General features: G+C 50.6%; 1 protein-coding gene across 2 annotated transcripts in view; it reads right to left on the bottom strand.

The window, feature by feature from the left end:
• Window positions 1-15,334, bottom strand: part of ARHGEF18 (Rho/Rac guanine nucleotide exchange factor 18) — a 68,138-nt gene extending 52,804 nt beyond the window's left edge. The window contains exons 1-8 of one of the 2 annotated variants that reach the window (XM_070464762.1): window positions 15,253-15,334; window positions 13,907-14,057; window positions 13,139-13,253; window positions 12,079-12,136; window positions 11,702-11,746; window positions 11,067-11,144; window positions 9,120-9,222; window positions 8,839-8,980 (exon numbers count right to left, since the gene is read on the bottom strand). In XM_070464762.1, the coding sequence (XP_070320863.1) occupies window positions 8,839-8,980; window positions 9,120-9,222; window positions 11,067-11,144; window positions 11,702-11,746; window positions 12,079-12,136; window positions 13,139-13,253; window positions 13,907-14,035 (670 nt within the window). In that variant the 5' untranslated portion in view covers window positions 14,036-14,057; window positions 15,253-15,334. The other variant, XM_070464761.1, reaches the window with a different exon arrangement.
• Window positions 15,335-15,916: the final 582 nt, after the last annotated feature.

Genomic DNA, 15,916 nt, shown 5'->3' with positions numbered 1-15,916 from the left:
AACACAGATGCTATCAGAAACCCCCAAAGAGGTGTTCAGAGGATGGAACACATGCTGGACACCCCCACAGAGGTGTTTTCAGACACCTATAGACATGCCAGATGCCTCTCCACGTGCCAGCATCCCCTCGGATACCATCAGCCACCCCAGTCCTGAAACTTGTCTAATCCAGGCCCTCCATAGGTGAAGAGGGTGAGTAGGAACCAGGAGAGGAGCCAAAGAGCTTTCACCTCAGGTCCAAGCTAGTCAACCAGGTCAAGATCGCCCCAAAATAAGCTTACTTCAAAAAACACACCATCAGAACGTCCATAGTGATCCAATGGCTAAGACTCCGTGCTCCCAGTGCAAGGGGTCTGGGTTCAATCCCTGGTCAGGGAACTAGATCCCACATGCCACAACTAAGAGTTTGAATGCTGAACTAAAAGTTCTGCATGCTGCAACTGAAAGATCCCACGTGCCTCAACCAAAATCTGGTGCAGCCAAATAAATAAGTAATAATAATAAACCCACACACAATCTGTGTTTGAGAGCTATCAGTTTAGAACCTGGGTGGCAGAGTTCCCAAGTAACCTGCCTTTGGTTTAAGTCCAGACTTCATGATCAAGGGAGGGAACATGTCTAGGGAGTTGGAGGGTCCAGAAGTGCAAGAATCCCACCCCAGTGGATGTCATCAGATACCCACCCCAGTTGAGGTCAGAAGCCCAGACACAGGTACTTTTGAGATCTCAATGAATCTATAAATGATCACTCTCTGAATGCCTGTAACTTTTGGACTTTATCCCAAAGGCAGTGGGGAGCCGCTGAAAGATTTTAAGTAGGAAGAGTGGCATGATCCTTTTATCTGTAGCTCCCTTGGTTACAGAAACCTTCAGGTTGACAAAGTTCTCCCCTAAACCCTTTCAAGGAGCCTGTCAGAAAGAAGAGGCATCTCTTGTCTTCCTTTTATCCATCCAACCATTTTCGGCTTTCACTGAGTCCTTATCATGGGCCAGGGACCCTGCCAAGAGCTAAGGATCTGTGTTTCTCAGTCTTGCTGCTAATGACAGTTCATGCTTGTGCTCAGTGGCGTCTGACTCTTTGCGACCCCGTGGACTATAGCCTGCCATGCTCCTATGTCCATGGGATTCTCCAGGCAAGAATACTAGAGAAGGTAGCCATTCCCTTCTCCAGGGAATCTTCCCGACCCAGGGATTGAGCCCAGGTCTCCTGAGTTGCAGGCAGATTCTTTACCCTCTGAGCCACCTGGGAAGCCCATAATGTCTGCAGGCATTGCTAAATGTTCTTCAGGGGGGACACAGTGGCTCTTGGCTGACAGCCATTGGCCTTAGAGACACTCAGAACTTAAAGTCACCTCATGCAGGCTTCCTGGGGGAGGTGGCCTTGCTCTTTGCCTTAGAGAATGATTAAGAGTTAGATGGCGGAAGGAGTTCCAGGAAGAGCACTGAATGAGCAAGGCGCACGTGACTGGCATGAGCAGCCACGAGACTTCAGGGTGGCCGGGCGAGGGGATCTTGGTGGTTGAGTAGTGGCAGAGAAGGGTGGAGGGCTAGGTGGGGTCAGACCACGGAGGGACCTCAAAGATCAAGGCTAGGAACAGGACTGTCAGGAATGGTGTTCCATCAGCGGGGCCGGTTGCTGGGAAAGCATCTCGGCTTTACCCTGGAGACGCTAATTACCTGGAACATGATTCACTTCCTGTTCTGTTCAACTTACAATGGGGCTGTTTCCTTAAGTGGACAATCAGTCACATCTAGCTTTGAATACCTGTGATGGGAGGTAGGCTTGTGGCGACTTACACCCGGGTGGTGCCTGCTCTCAGCCTGCTGGAGTGAGACACAGGTGTTCTGGCCTCACGTTGCTCCCTTAGATAGGTGTGGGGCTGTGGTCAGAGCCGAGGGTTAGGGTCTGTGACTAAAAGGCTAGCTTTTCCTCCATAACAAGAGCTATCACCAGGACTTCCCTGGTGGTCCAGTGGCTGAGAATCCGCCTGTCCATGCAGGGGACACAGATTCAATCCCTGGTCTGGGAAGATCCCGCATGCCATGGAGCAAATAAACCTGTGTGCCACAACTACTGAAGCCCGCCTGCCTCAGAGCCCATGCTCCGCAACAAGAGAAGCTACCACAGTGAGAAGCCCATGCACTGCAACTAGAGAGTAGCCCCCATTTGCCACAACTGGAGAAAGTCCACTCAAAGCAACGAAGACCCAGCACAGCCAATAAATAAATACTAAAACTTAAAAAAGAGAGATATTGCCAAATGATGATGACAATAGGTGCTACCGTTGCCTGTATGCACCACGTTGAGTGCTCATCATTTCTGTGACACGAACTCCAATCTCCCTTGATCTCAAAGGGTTGTCCTGAAAGTCAAATTTTGTCTCCAGAACATGGAACTTGACTCCTGCCATCCTGAGAGTAGGCTGGATTGAATGACCTACTTCTAGAGAATAGAGAAGAGAAATGGGAAAAATAGCAACCTGGCAGTTGTTAACCTTACCCCGGTGATAAAGATGAACATTCTCAAGGATGTCATGTCGATAGCACTTACCCCCTGATCTGATGAGGCAGAAAGGTTCCCCAAACCCATAGCCCCTCTCCAATTTTAAGAAAACACCAGGACTTCCTTGATGGTGCCGTGGGAAAGAATTCCCCTGCCAATGCAGGGGACACAGGTTTGATCCCTGGTCTGGGGAGGTTCTACATACTGCGGGGCAGCTAAGCCATGTGACACAACTGCTGAGTCCCTGAGCTGTAACTCCTGAAGCCTGAGAACCTAGAGCCCGTTCTCTGCAACAAGAGAAGCCACCGCAATGAGAGGCCCATGCACGGCAACAAAGACCCGGTGCAGCCAAAAACAAATAATTTAAGTAAGTAAAACGGGCTTCCCTGGTGGCTCAGATGCATTCCCTCCCGCCTGCAACGCGGGAGACCTGGGTTTGATCCCCGGGTTGAGAAGATCCCCTGGAGGAGGACATGGCAACCCACTCTAATAGTCTTGTCTGGAGAATTCCCATGGACAGAGGAGCCTGGCGGGCTACAGTCCATGGAGTTGCAAAGAGTCAAGACATGACTGAGCAACTAAGCACAATTAAAAAAGAAAATATAAGACATGGGAATTCTCTGGGAGTCCAGTGGTTAAGAATCCATACTTTCCCTACTGAGGACATGGGTTTGATCCCTGATTGGGGAGCTAAGATCCCACAAGCTGAGATACATGGCAAAAAAAAAACCCATCAAAACCCAAAAACCAATAATGATGACAACCTCCCCCCAAACATCAGGCAAGCCCAGATTAATGTACATCGTACAAGACACCTGGCTAGTATTTCTCCGGATTGTCAAGGTTATGAATAGTAAGAGACAGAGAAACCCTCACAGACCAGAGAGCCTAGGAAGACAGGATGATTGAAGAGAATGTAGTATCTGAATTGGATCCTGAAACAAGGAGAACACTAATGAAAGAACCAAACCAAACCTGGTGAAATCTGAAAAGAATCCAGAGTTGGTTTAATAGTACTGTACCAACGTTAGTTCCTAAGTTGTGACAAATGTATCGTGGTCCTATTGAGAGTCCCTTGGACTGCAAGGAGATCAAATCAGTCAATCCTAAAGGAAATCAACCCTGAATATTCATTGGAAGGACCGATGCTGCAGCTGAAACTCTAATACTTTGGCCACATGATGACAAGAGCTGACTCACTGGAAAAGACCCTGATGCTGGGAAAGATTGAGGGCAGGAGGAGAAGGGCACTAACAGAGGATGAGATGGTTGGGTGGCATCATTGACTTAATGGACATGAGTTTGAGTGGACTCCGGGAGATGGTGGACAGGGAAGCCTGGTGTGGTACAGTCCATGGGGTGGTAAAGAATCAGACAGGACTTAGCGACTGAACAACAAGACATTAACATGAGGGTAAACTAGGTGAACTATACATGGGAGCTCTCCCTGCGCTTTTCTATAAAATGAAAAGTTTCCAGGAGGATAGGATTCTGCCTCCCACTGGAGGTTTAGGAGAGTCCTCAAATAGATAGTTGTATAGTCTAAGTTGCTCCCCCAGGTGGCTCAGTGGTAAAGAATCTGTCTGCAGTGTAAGAGATCTGGGTTCGATCCCTGGGTTGGGAAGATCCTCTGGAAGAGGAAATGGCAACCTGCTCCAGTATTCTTGCCTGGAAAATTCCATGGACAGAGGAGCTGGGGTTCAGTCGTGGGCTTGCAAAGAGTCAGACATGACTGAAGCGACTGAGCATATGCCAAGTTAGAGTCTATTGCCAAAATGCAGCAAAAGACTTCACTTCCAAGTTACAGATCTGGTCTCTTTGAAGTCTGATCTTTTGTCTTACTCTAATGTTAAAATCCTTAAGTAAGCATTAGTTTCACCATAGTATTAGCATGGATTCTTTTTTTTCCTGCAACAACAACAACAAAAACATTAAGCTATCCCTCCTGCCTGTCTTGCATTTTATCTTACACGTGGTTATTCGCTGGTTTATGCTAGCCAAGGACAGCAATCCACAACAGTTCCGTCCTTACACCAAGGAATGGAATCTGATCCTGAGTGTCTAGTATTTTGCCTGTAGGTCTACTGATAAAAGATTGTTGGAAGCCAGTCATAAAATCTGAAAATAAACTCTAGTCTCTCCTTTGCTATTTTGGGATTTTCACAGAAGCCAAGAACTTATTGCAAAACATTTTTGCGAGTATGACTGCTTATATTCCATCCAGGAACAATGCATTTTTGCTTAGTTTAGAATTACTGGTAGCTTATTTTAAAGCAAAGGAAAACCCACTGAGCTCGTGTTTGCTGTCTTTAGAACAGTTTGCCAAAATATGGTATGAAAGCGTTTCCATCTTCCTGCTATTTTATTTTTATTTTTTTCTTCCTGCTATTTTAAATATTACTGTACAAGCCATTATCAATGCCATTTTTTTTTTGTAGGAAAAAAGCCTTTAAAAGTGTCCCCAAGTATTGACACTAAGTGCATCAAACAAAGTGTCTTTGGCATATTAGACTTCTGTTCTTCTGTAATTTAATTTTCTTCTAAAATATAAAAATTTGCCTTTGTTGTTGTTGTTCAGTCACTCATTCATGTCCAACTCTTTGCCACCCCATGGACTGTACCATGCCAGGCTTTCCTGTCCTTCACCATCTCCCAGAGTCTGTTCAAACTCATGTCCACTGAGTCAGTGATGCCATCCAACCATCTCATCCTCTATCATCCCCTTCTCCTGCCTTCAGTCTTTCCCAGAAACAGGGTCTTTTTTCTTCACATCAGGCATTGGGGCTTCAGCTTCAGCTTTAGTCCTTCCGATGAATATTCAGGGTTGATTTCCTTTAGGATTGACTGGTTTGATCTCCTTGCTGTCCAAGGGATTCTCGAGCATCTTCTCCAGCACCACAGTTCGAAGGCATCAGTTCTTCAGCACTGAGCCTTTTTATTGTCCACCTCTCACATCCGTATATGACTACTGGAAAAACCATAGCTTTGACTATATGGACCTTTGTAGGCAAAGTAATGTCTGCTTTTTAACACACTGTCTAGGTTTGTCATTGCTTTTCTTCCAAGGAGCAAGTGTCTTTTAATTTCATGGCTGCAGTCACTGTCCACAGTGATTTTGGAGCCCAAGAGAATAAAGTCTGTCACTGTTTCCATTGTTTCCCTATCTATTTGCCATGAAGAGATGGGACCAGATGCCATGATCTTAGTTTTTTGAATGTTGAGTTTTAAGCCAGCTTTCACTCTCCTCTTTCAACTTCATCAACAGGTTTTTTAATTCCTCTTCACTTTCTGCTATAAGGATGGTGTCATCTGCATATCTGAGGTTATTGATATTTCTCCTGGCAATCTTGATTCCAGCTTGTGCTTCATCCAGCCCAACATTTCACATGATGTACTCTACATATAAATTAAATAAGCAATATGACAATATGCAGCCTTAACATACTCCTTTCCCAATTTTGAACCAGTCCATTGTTCCATGTCTGTTGTTCCATGTCCAGTTCTAACTATTGCTTCTTGACTTGTATACAAGTTTCACAGGAGGCAGGTAAGGTGGTCTGATATTCCCAGCACTTGAAGAATTTTCCACAGTTTGTTGTAATCTACATAGTCAAAGGCTTTAGCATAGTCAATGAAGCAGAAGTAGATGTTTTTCTGGAATTCTCTAGCTTTTTCTGTGATCCAACAGATATGGCAATTTGATCTCTGGTTCCTCAGCCTTTTCTAAATCCAGCTTGAACATCTGGAAGTTCATGGTTCACATACTATTGAAGCCTGGCCTGGAGAATTTTGAGCATTACTTTGCTAATGTGTGAGATGACTGTAATTGTGCAGTAGCTTGAATATATCTATATATTTATTTAAAAATACTCAACTCTGCATCAACATGGATGTATTTCTCTACTGAATCAGTACTGGCTCAAGTTCTGGATCTCTGCCCTCACCCTTCCTTCTGCCGACTTCCCACCTGCTCCTTGGATTTGATGCCTGAGATGGAGCCCCTGAGGGCTTGATCCTGGCCTTCCAGGGAGGTCCCAGTATCCAGCAGACCTCACCCCCACCCCGCCCAGATGAAGAGATGAGGAAGTCAGCAGAAACAGGAAGTCACTTGCTAGTAAGGAAGATTCCCTAGAGGAGGGCATGGCAACCCACTCCAGTATTCTTGCCTGGAGAATCCCATAGACAGAGGAGTCTGGCAGGCTAGAGTCCATGGGGTCACAAAGAGTCAGACACTACTAAAGTGAATTTAGCACACACCTACTGCTGAAAAGGACTTTAAGATGCTGAAGACTTTGCAAAGTCTGGGTGGCCTCCGCTGGAGAGACCTTTCACAGGGTCAGAAAGCAGGTTGGAGATCTTTGGAGAGAAAGCTCCAAATGGGTCCACTGCTGACTGCAGCAGCCAACAGGCCTGCCACCAGCAAAAACTACTCCGGAAAACGGGAGGAATGAGGAAGAAGGAAAATGCCCACATGTGGGGCCAGGCAAGGCAGAAATGCAAAACCCGTGGCTCAGGTCTTGAGGAGGCACCTGCCCCTGGGGTGGAGGGACCGCTTTCACTGCATGGCCCACCCTGGGTCCAGTTCTCTATTGCACTCGTCCACTGATTATCACCTGGGCAATCCAAGCCCCCAGGGGACATTTGGCCACATCTAGAGACATTTTTGGTTGTCATGACTCATGAGGCAGGTGTTAACAGCATCTAGTGGGTGGAGGCAAGAGACGCTGCTCAACATCCTGCAATGCACAAAACAGCCCTCCCCTCCCTCAACAAAGAATGACCAGGTCTCAAGGAGCAATAGGACCAAGGTGGAGGAACCCTGCAACAGCCTGAATTTGCAACTAGCATGCAGTTGCCAATGCCTCCTCTCTGCCCCTTGTCAAAAAAGCAAAGTTCTAAATCTCATAAAAGACCAGAGTCATCTCCCTCCAAGGCCTTTGGAACCCAGAACTTTTTCCTCATTTCTGTGTTAGGCTTGCCAGGTGGCTCAGTGGTAAAAAATCTGCCTGCCAATGTGGGAGACGCAGGTTCAATCCCTGGGTTGGGAAGATCCCCTGGAGGAGGAAATGGCAATCTACTCCAGTATTCTGGCCTGGGAAATCCCATGGATGAGAAGCCAGGCAGGCTGTAGTCATGGGGTCACAAAAATGTCCGTACATGGCTTAGCGACTAAACAAAACAAACAAAATGTTTTCCTGAGCAGAGACTGTTATTCCCGAGACAGTGCTAGGAGGCAGGAAATTGCTTGTTAATGGTCTGATCCTGCCTCCTCTCCCTCTCTCTCTCCTTCCAATTCATATATTACAGACCTAACCCCTTTCACTACATCATGCCTGCATGCATGCTAAGTTGCTAAATCATGTCTGACTCTTTGCGACCCTACAGACTATAGCCCTCGGGGCTCCTCTGTCCATGGAATTCTCCAGGCAAATATACTGGAGTGGGTTACCATTTCCTCCTCCAGGGGATCTTCCTGACCCAGGGATGGAACCCAGTTCTCCTGCATTGGCAGGCAGATTCTTTACAAACTGAGCCACTAGGGAAGCCCCATCAGGGCATCATAAAGTGGCCTCATTTGGAAATAGGCTTATTGCTAATGTATTTATTCAGTGAGGTCATATTGAGTTAGGGTTGGCCCTAATCCTTAAGCAAAGGGGAATATGAGGCGTGAACATGAGGACAGGGACAACGCCACATGAAGACCATAGCTCTGTTGGCACAAGCCATCAGACTTCCAGAAGCCACGAGAGACGCTTGGGATGGACCCTTTCCCAGCACCTGTAGAGGGAGCTGACACCTCGATCTTGAACTCCTCTAGAACTCTGAGACAATGCATTTCTGTGGTTTAGGCTGGCTGGATTGTAGCTAACTAATACACTGCCTGAATCTGGATTTTGCCAACAACAAAGGCTGAAACTTAAAGGGAATTTGGGAGTCCCAAACTTCCCTGGTGGTCCAGTGACTAACACTCTGCACTTCCATGGCAGGGGGCCTGGGTTCCATCCCCGGTCAGGGAACTAGATCCCACATGCTGCAACTGAGAGGTCACATGCCACAACTAGAGATCCTGCATGCTGAAACTAAGATCTGGTGCTGCCAATAGATGAATTAATAAGCATTTTTTTTAAAAAAAGAACTTGTGGCAGGGGGGAGTCCAAGCTAACCAAATACCCCCTGCTCTTAGGGATGGATTCCTGGTGACCTTCAGGAAGCAATGGTTGGCCTGAGCTGGAAAGAGGACGCAAAGATGGAAGGAAGACATGGGAGCAATTTAGGGGAAGTGAGGCAGAGAAAGTGGCTGCCATCCAGGGCGACAGGCTGGGCCACTGGACTCACCAGAACTCAGAAAAGGTTTGCCACACAGAGGGCAGCTGGAGTGGCCAGAGAAGGTTCCTCGAGCCAGCTGGTGCCCGTTGATACATTCTTTCCTCTCACGCGCATCCTGACCTTTGTCCTTCTGATGCACTGGGGTCTTCCCCTGTTGGAGACAGAGGTGGACCTTAGAATAGCCTGTGTGTCCATTCCCACCTGGAATCACAGGGCTCTGGGGCTGGGGACACCCTGGCAAGCTGGAGAAGGCAGAGAGGGTCCCCCAACCCCTGGCCCAGCCCTCTGACCTTCTCCTTCTGCCTGGTGACTCGATTGCGCAGGGAGCTCAGGCTGCGTTTCACCCGGGTGCCCCTGTCACTTCTCTCCGTCTTCCCCATGCTGTCCTCGCTCCTAAGGTGGGGGAGAGTTCGGTGAGGAGGGTTACAGCAGACCCAAAAGGCGCTTCTGGCCAGTTCTGCATGTCACTCCTGGGATCCATCTAGAATCTGTCTACCTGTGGCCCCTCTATCCTGTCCCACCCTCGCTGTGGTCCTGAACTCTTTCTCTCTCCTCTCACTCACTTACTCACTCAAGACACATTCACCGGGCTTCCCTGGTGACATAATGAATAAGAATCCGCTTGCCAACGCAAGAGACACCGGTTCAATTCCTGGTGTGGCAAGATCCCACATACTGTGGGGCGACGAACCTACTGTGCCACAACGACTGAACCTGTGCTATAGAGCCTGGGGGCCACAATGACCAAAGCTCAAGCACCTAGAGCCCACGCTCCGCAACAATAGAAGCCACCGCAATGAGAAGCCCGAGCAGCATGATGAGAGGAGAGCCTGCGCAGCAGCAAGCCTGAGTGCAATTGTATATATACAATACATATATATAGTACATATACACACTATATGTATATACTATATATACACACACACACACTATATGTATATACTATGGTTTGCATACAGATATAGTATGTATATATATATAGATGTGTATATATATATATATAGAGAGAGAGAGAGAGAGATAGATATAGATATCTCTCTCTATATATATATATAGAGAGAGTTTCCCTGGTGGCTCAGAAGGTAAAAGAATCTGCTGCAATTTGGGAGACCCAGGTTTGATCCCTGGGTCAGGAAGATCTGGAGAAGGCCATGGCAACCCACTCCAGTATCCTTGCCTAGAGAATTCCATGGACAGAGGGCCTGGTGGGCTACAGTCCATGGGGTCACAGAGTCGGCCATGACTGAGCGACTAACACTTTCACTTTCATATGTGTGTAGGGCTTCCCAGGTGGTTCAGTGGTAGAGAATCCGCCTGCCAAGGAGGAGACCCGGATTTGATCCCTGGATCAGAGAGATCCCCTGGAGAAGGGAATGGCAGCCCACTCTAGTGTTCTTGCCTGGAAAACCCCATGGACAGAGGAGCCTGGCAGGCTACAGTCTACAGGGTCTCAAGGAGCCAGACCCAATTGAACGACTGAGCACACGCGCACGCGTGCACACACACACACACACACACACATACATAAAACATTTATGGAGGTTTGCAAAGTTCCAGCGGACTTGGGGACTGGGTTTGGCTAGGGGAAAGTGACATGGTCTCAAGCTTGAGGTACCTTGATGGACCTTGTCCATCTCTGCCTCCTCCCTCTGGTTCACACCCTCTTCCTATCTTATCAGTCTGAAACCCTGTCCATTCTTCCCATGGGAAGTCTCTCAAATCCCCCTGCCCTCTTCCCCCCCAACACTCCAGCCCTAGATCTTACCTCTCCTGGATGACCAGAACACTCTCATTTAATAAATACGTATTTAGTCATTATATGTAAGAAACCCAACCCCTGCAGAATCGAGTCCCTGGAGGGAGATTCCATGCCTCTGGTCTGCACCCTTGATGGTGCTCACCATCAGTGGTCACCACACAGCTGTGGACTTCTGCTTCCCAGGGCCAATCTGGCCTTTGCTGACTCCCCTCCCCTCCTCCCAGCCCCATCCCGGCACCATTCCTGTGGAAGGCACCTAATTCTTTTCCCCATCTCATTTCAGCATACTGGCGAACTCCTACTTTTCCACTGGAACCCAGCTCAAGCTGTCACCTTCTCCAAGAAGTCTTCCCCTGCCGCCCTCACTGTTGCTCTGGTGATTCCAGGAAGAGGGTGGGGGCCCCCGACCCCCCAGCCCATCTCAGGCCCCTGCCCTCTCACTTCATTGCCGGCCCCGCCCACAGCTCTGGGTACTCACTCAGACAGGAACTCAAACCAGGTGAGGTTGGAAGCTGCTCCTCCAGGGCAGACCGACAAGCGAGCCCTCTGCCGGGCCCTGCAGGGTCAGAGGGGACAGACACCAGGGTCGGCAGCCCTTCCCCCTAGGAGCCCCCTCATCTGTCCCTCTCTTCTGGGGCTCCGTGGACAGGCGTGCAGCCCATGACCAGGGATCCTGTCATCCCTCCACATGTGGGCTTGGATACATGGTCATTGTGATGGGTTTCCCAGCAGGGGGTAGCAACAGGTCTTGGTCAAACAAAATCAACATGTCGGGAAGATTTTTCCAACAGATGGAAGCATTTTGGGAAAGGGCCACCTGTTCCCATTTGTACAAAGGTACGGCAAGGTTGGTGGCAGCTTGCTTCTGTGTCCTGTCCTTCCCACACCTGTGCCTCCTCCCACCTCTCCAGTCATCGTTTTCCTCCCATTTCTCCCCGTCTTCACACATGTCCCCTCTGCCTGTCCACTCTTCCACCTGTCCCCACACCTGTCTTCCCATATCCGTTCCCTGCTTGCATCCCCCATTCCTGTCCACCCCTGTCCCCCTCCACCTGTCTTCTACATCTGTCTCACACACCTGTTCCCCCCACACCTAGCCCCCTATCCACTTACCCATGGTACTGACGGAGTTCTTCAAGCACCTGCTGGACAATCAACCTGAGCAGGGGGTTGGATAAAAACAGTCCACAGTTGCCCCCAATGACAGACATTCCCCCAAACAAGCTGTGAATGCCTGACCCGGCCCTGGTCCTGATGCGACCCCTACCTGGGAGCCCCATACCCTCTCCTGATGCTGTCAAGAACCTTCTGAGGTGCCTGGGAGAAAGTCGGTGTGGGAGAGGAGACTGAGGTTATTAGAGGGGGACTGTGGTTGGCCCTGCTCACTTTTATGGCCAATGATGCTACATCCCTGCATTCCTCTTTCCCAAACCTTGACTCCCTTGGCTGTCCTGAGGGGTCCCTCCCCCACCTAAGGGGCAGACACTCACACATGATTCGGCTCCACATGATCCTTTTCCATGCACTCCAGCACCGGAGGGTCCAGGCCTGGAAGCAGTCCCCACCCCAGGAGATATAGGTGTGAAAGGTGCCCTGGGGCAGGACCAGCCTGGCATACAACCCCTGAATGCACCCCTGCAGAGCTGGAGCCAGTCCAGATGGGGCTTGCCATTGTCAGGGTGGGGGAGAGTTGTAAAGAGGACAGAGAGCCAGGGACAGAAGCGTCCCGGGTGTGTCATGAGTTTACAAAGGGCAAAACGCTTCACACATATTAGGTCGGTGAACTTTAATCTCAGAGTGACGCAGAGGAGATACTCTGATTGTCTTTCTTAGAGAGAAAGTGGAGGAGGTTCAGAGACTTGCTAGAAAGTGGTAAATTCCTGGACTTCCCTGGTGGTACAGCGGTTAAGAATCTGCCTGCCAATGCAGGGGACATGGGTTCGACCCCTGGTCCAGGAAGATTCCACATGCCTTGGAATGCCTCGTGCGCCACATCTACTGAGCCTGTGTTCTAGAACCCTTAAGCCACGTGCCAGAACTACTAAAGTCTATGCACCCTAGAGCCTGTGCTCCACAACAGGAGAAGCCACTGCAATGAGAAGGCCATGCACCACACTGAAGGGTAGCCCCTGCTTGCTGCAACTAAAGAAATCCTGCACACAGCAATGAAGACCCAGTGATGCCAAAAAATGAATGAATAAATAAAAATTAAAAAAGAAAAAGAAAGTGGTAGCTTCTGATTTGGCCTGTAGGTCTTTCTGATACCAGAGGGATACAAACTCTTCAGATAGAGATTCAGAGAAAAAGAAGGAGATAAAGAAAGAGACAGAATCAGAGGAGCAAGAGAGTCCTGGCGGTCATTCCAATATTGTGCCCGCCTTGGCTTGAGAGTGCCCTGGGAGGGTGAGGGGGAAGGGCAGATGATGGAGGAGCCATGTCACTCCTCCCCCAGCATTCTGCCCAGTTCCTGCCGGCGGGATCCCAAGCCTCCTCCAGAAGAAGCCCCCTACCCCACTTGTTTGAATGAAGGAAATCCCCAGGCTGGGCTACCTTGAACAGCTGGAGGCGGCACTTCCAAAGCTGGAAAGATTTCCAGGGAGCTGATCTCATCGAAGGACACGGGAACAGACCGTGACCTCACTCTTTTTTCGGGGCTGTCACATTCCTGCAGGGAATAAGCATCTCGCTAAGCCTGGAGGCACCCTGGGTTGCAGGCAGTTTCCCTGGGTCGAGGGTCCCCAGTCTCCAGCTGCAGACAGGGGCTACCCTCAGCCTTGGGGTACGGGAGCAGGAATGTGTCTCCATAGCAGCTGAGGGCTGGAGCCAAGGACCATACCAGCCAAGGACCACCCCCCAGCTGTGGGCTGGAGTTCTGGAATTCTGAGCCACAAATTCCAGCCACGGCCAGAAACACCCCCCGCCCCCAGTCATGGTCAGGGGCAGAGATGCCCCAGGCAGAAGCCTCAGTTCCAAGGTGTGCATTTTCCAGCTTTGGGCTAAAATCCCAGGCCTGAGACGAGCTCTTCTCCATTGCAAAGTTCAGTCACAGACAGGGCTTCCACCCAGCTGCAAAGATTCAGAGACAAGCCTGAGCTCCCTAGCCCAGGGGATGACGCTTACAGCCAAGGATCTCAGGCCAGCAAAGGACCTTCAGGCTTGGGCTGGAGTCTGAGGACTCAGTGACTCCTCTGTCTTGGGCAACACCTGCCATGATGGGTCAGTCCCCCCAGCTACGTGTAAGGCACCCCTGAGTCCCACAGAGCCAGCTCCTGGCGCATAGTTGTGTTATTAACCGGGGTGGTTGGGGGTTGCACCAACCTTGCTTGGTTGCTCTGCGGGGGTTCCACCCCCAGGCAGACACCCTTGGGTCCAGGCCTGCAGGCCCTCTCCTGGCAGGTTCAGAGCGAGGCTGGCCAGGGTCCGAGGCAGACAGGGCCCCTCGTTCATAGCTGAGGATTCGGTGCTGAGCCTGGTGGAGAACAAGAGGGAGTCAGGTCTCTTCCACTGGGCTGTCGCCCCAGCTCCAGCATTCGAGGCACAGGGACCTGGGGGAACCCTTGGGTGGTCCTATGATGGGAGCAGGGCACAGAGAGTGGTCCAGATCTCCCAGTACCGGGGGGTGGATGGGGAACCCAGCTAGAGGATGTGATGCTGAAGTTCCATTTGCATCACAGGTCCACTGTGTTTTTACACAGACTAAATTAATATCTGGGGAGAACTGTGAGGGGTGGGGGCTTCCCAGGTGGCGCAATGGGAAAGGATCTGCCTACTAATGCAAGAGACATAAAAGACTAGGGTTCAATCCCTGGGTCGGGAAGATCCCCTGGAGGAGGACATGGCAACCCACTCCAACGTTCTTGCCTGGAGAATCCCATGGACAGAGGAGCCTGGTGGTCTACAGTCCACAGGTTGCAAAAGAGCCAGACACAACTGAAGTGGCTGAGCACACAGCATGTGAGGGGTAGAGGGAGAAAAGGGGGCGGGGGCCCCACAACTAAAGCACTCCACTGTTTCGGGCTGCCACTGGACTGTGTGGGTGATGCCAAGCACCCATTGTGTTTCGAGGTGAAGCGCATCTGTGGTTCTGTGCTTGCATATGCGAGGGACACATTTAGGTGTCTCGGTTTGAGCAGGGGAGGGTGCATGCCTGTGTGTTCAGTGTGGGCATGTACCCCCAGTGTGCGAGGGCAGGTGTGCACATCTGGGTCCAAGAGTGCCTGCTGGTTTCACAAAGCCTCCAGATTGGGCTGGCACACACTCCTTCAGCGTGTGCATGCTCACCCGTGCACACGGATGTGTGTGCCCACACGCATGTGTGCACCTCTGGAGAGGGGTCTCTGGGGCTGCCTCTGATAGCACAGACACCTCTGGTGGCCCTTGAGCTAGGTGACCCAGAGGTGGTGGCGGGGGAAAGGAGCAGCGTGTGGCTGTCCTGGAAGGTGTGTCCAGGAAGGTGGCGGCGCGGTGGGGGGCTGACCTCTGCCGGCTCTCGGAGCAGCTCCTCGACCTCTCCCAGCTGCGTCTCCGAGCAAGGCCCTGGGACCCCGCAGCGCTGGAGAGGAGCATTTCTCCTCTGGCTTCTTCGCTAGGGGGGCCACTGCCCCTGGCCCCCCCAGGCTGGCTGTGTGAAAGGACTTCGAGGCCCAGGTCCTGGAGATACTCACTGCCCTGAAGGGCCCCCAAGTCCAGGCTGAGGTCCTCTGAACTCTCGCTACCGCCGAGCAGCCCTGGGATGCCATCCTCCTGGAGACAGATGGGGAAAAGGCCCTGACCCACAGGCAGTGAAGACCCCCACATCCAGACCCTCCCTGCCATCCCCCACTTGTCCAACCTGGGCTCTGGGTCTAGCTCTCGGCAGGTGGGGTAGAATGGGGATGGTCCCCTCAGTACAGGCCTTCAAAGCCTTAGTCCTCCACAAAGGGGCTGGAAATCAGGGCTACTGGCCCCGACTCCACCTCCATTGCTGAGTTTCTGTCTGATCATCTTATGAAACAGGCCACGTAACTTCTGTCCTCTGTCCTCCGTCCTGTCTGCCGACTCACTCTGCTTGCTTTAAGCCTCTTATGGGATCATGTGTGTGAACGCAATTTGTACAAGTGCTGCACTCCAATCCTTTGGCCACCTGATACAAAGAACTGACTCATTGGAAAAGACCCTGATGCTGGGAAAGATTGAAGGTAGGAGGAGAAGGGGACGACAGAGGATGAGATGGTTGGATGGCTTCACCGACTTGATGGACGTGAGTTTGAGCACTCTGGGAGTTGGTGATGGACAGGGAAGCCTGGCGTGCTGCGGTCCATGGGGTCACAAAGAGTCAGACACGACTGA

Source organism: Odocoileus virginianus, chromosome 3 (assembly GCF_023699985.2).
Source record: "Odocoileus virginianus isolate 20LAN1187 ecotype Illinois chromosome 3, Ovbor_1.2, whole genome shotgun sequence".
NCBI lineage: Eukaryota > Metazoa > Chordata > Mammalia > Artiodactyla > Cervidae > Odocoileus > Odocoileus virginianus.
This window is presented reverse-complemented; position numbering and strand designations above follow the sequence as displayed.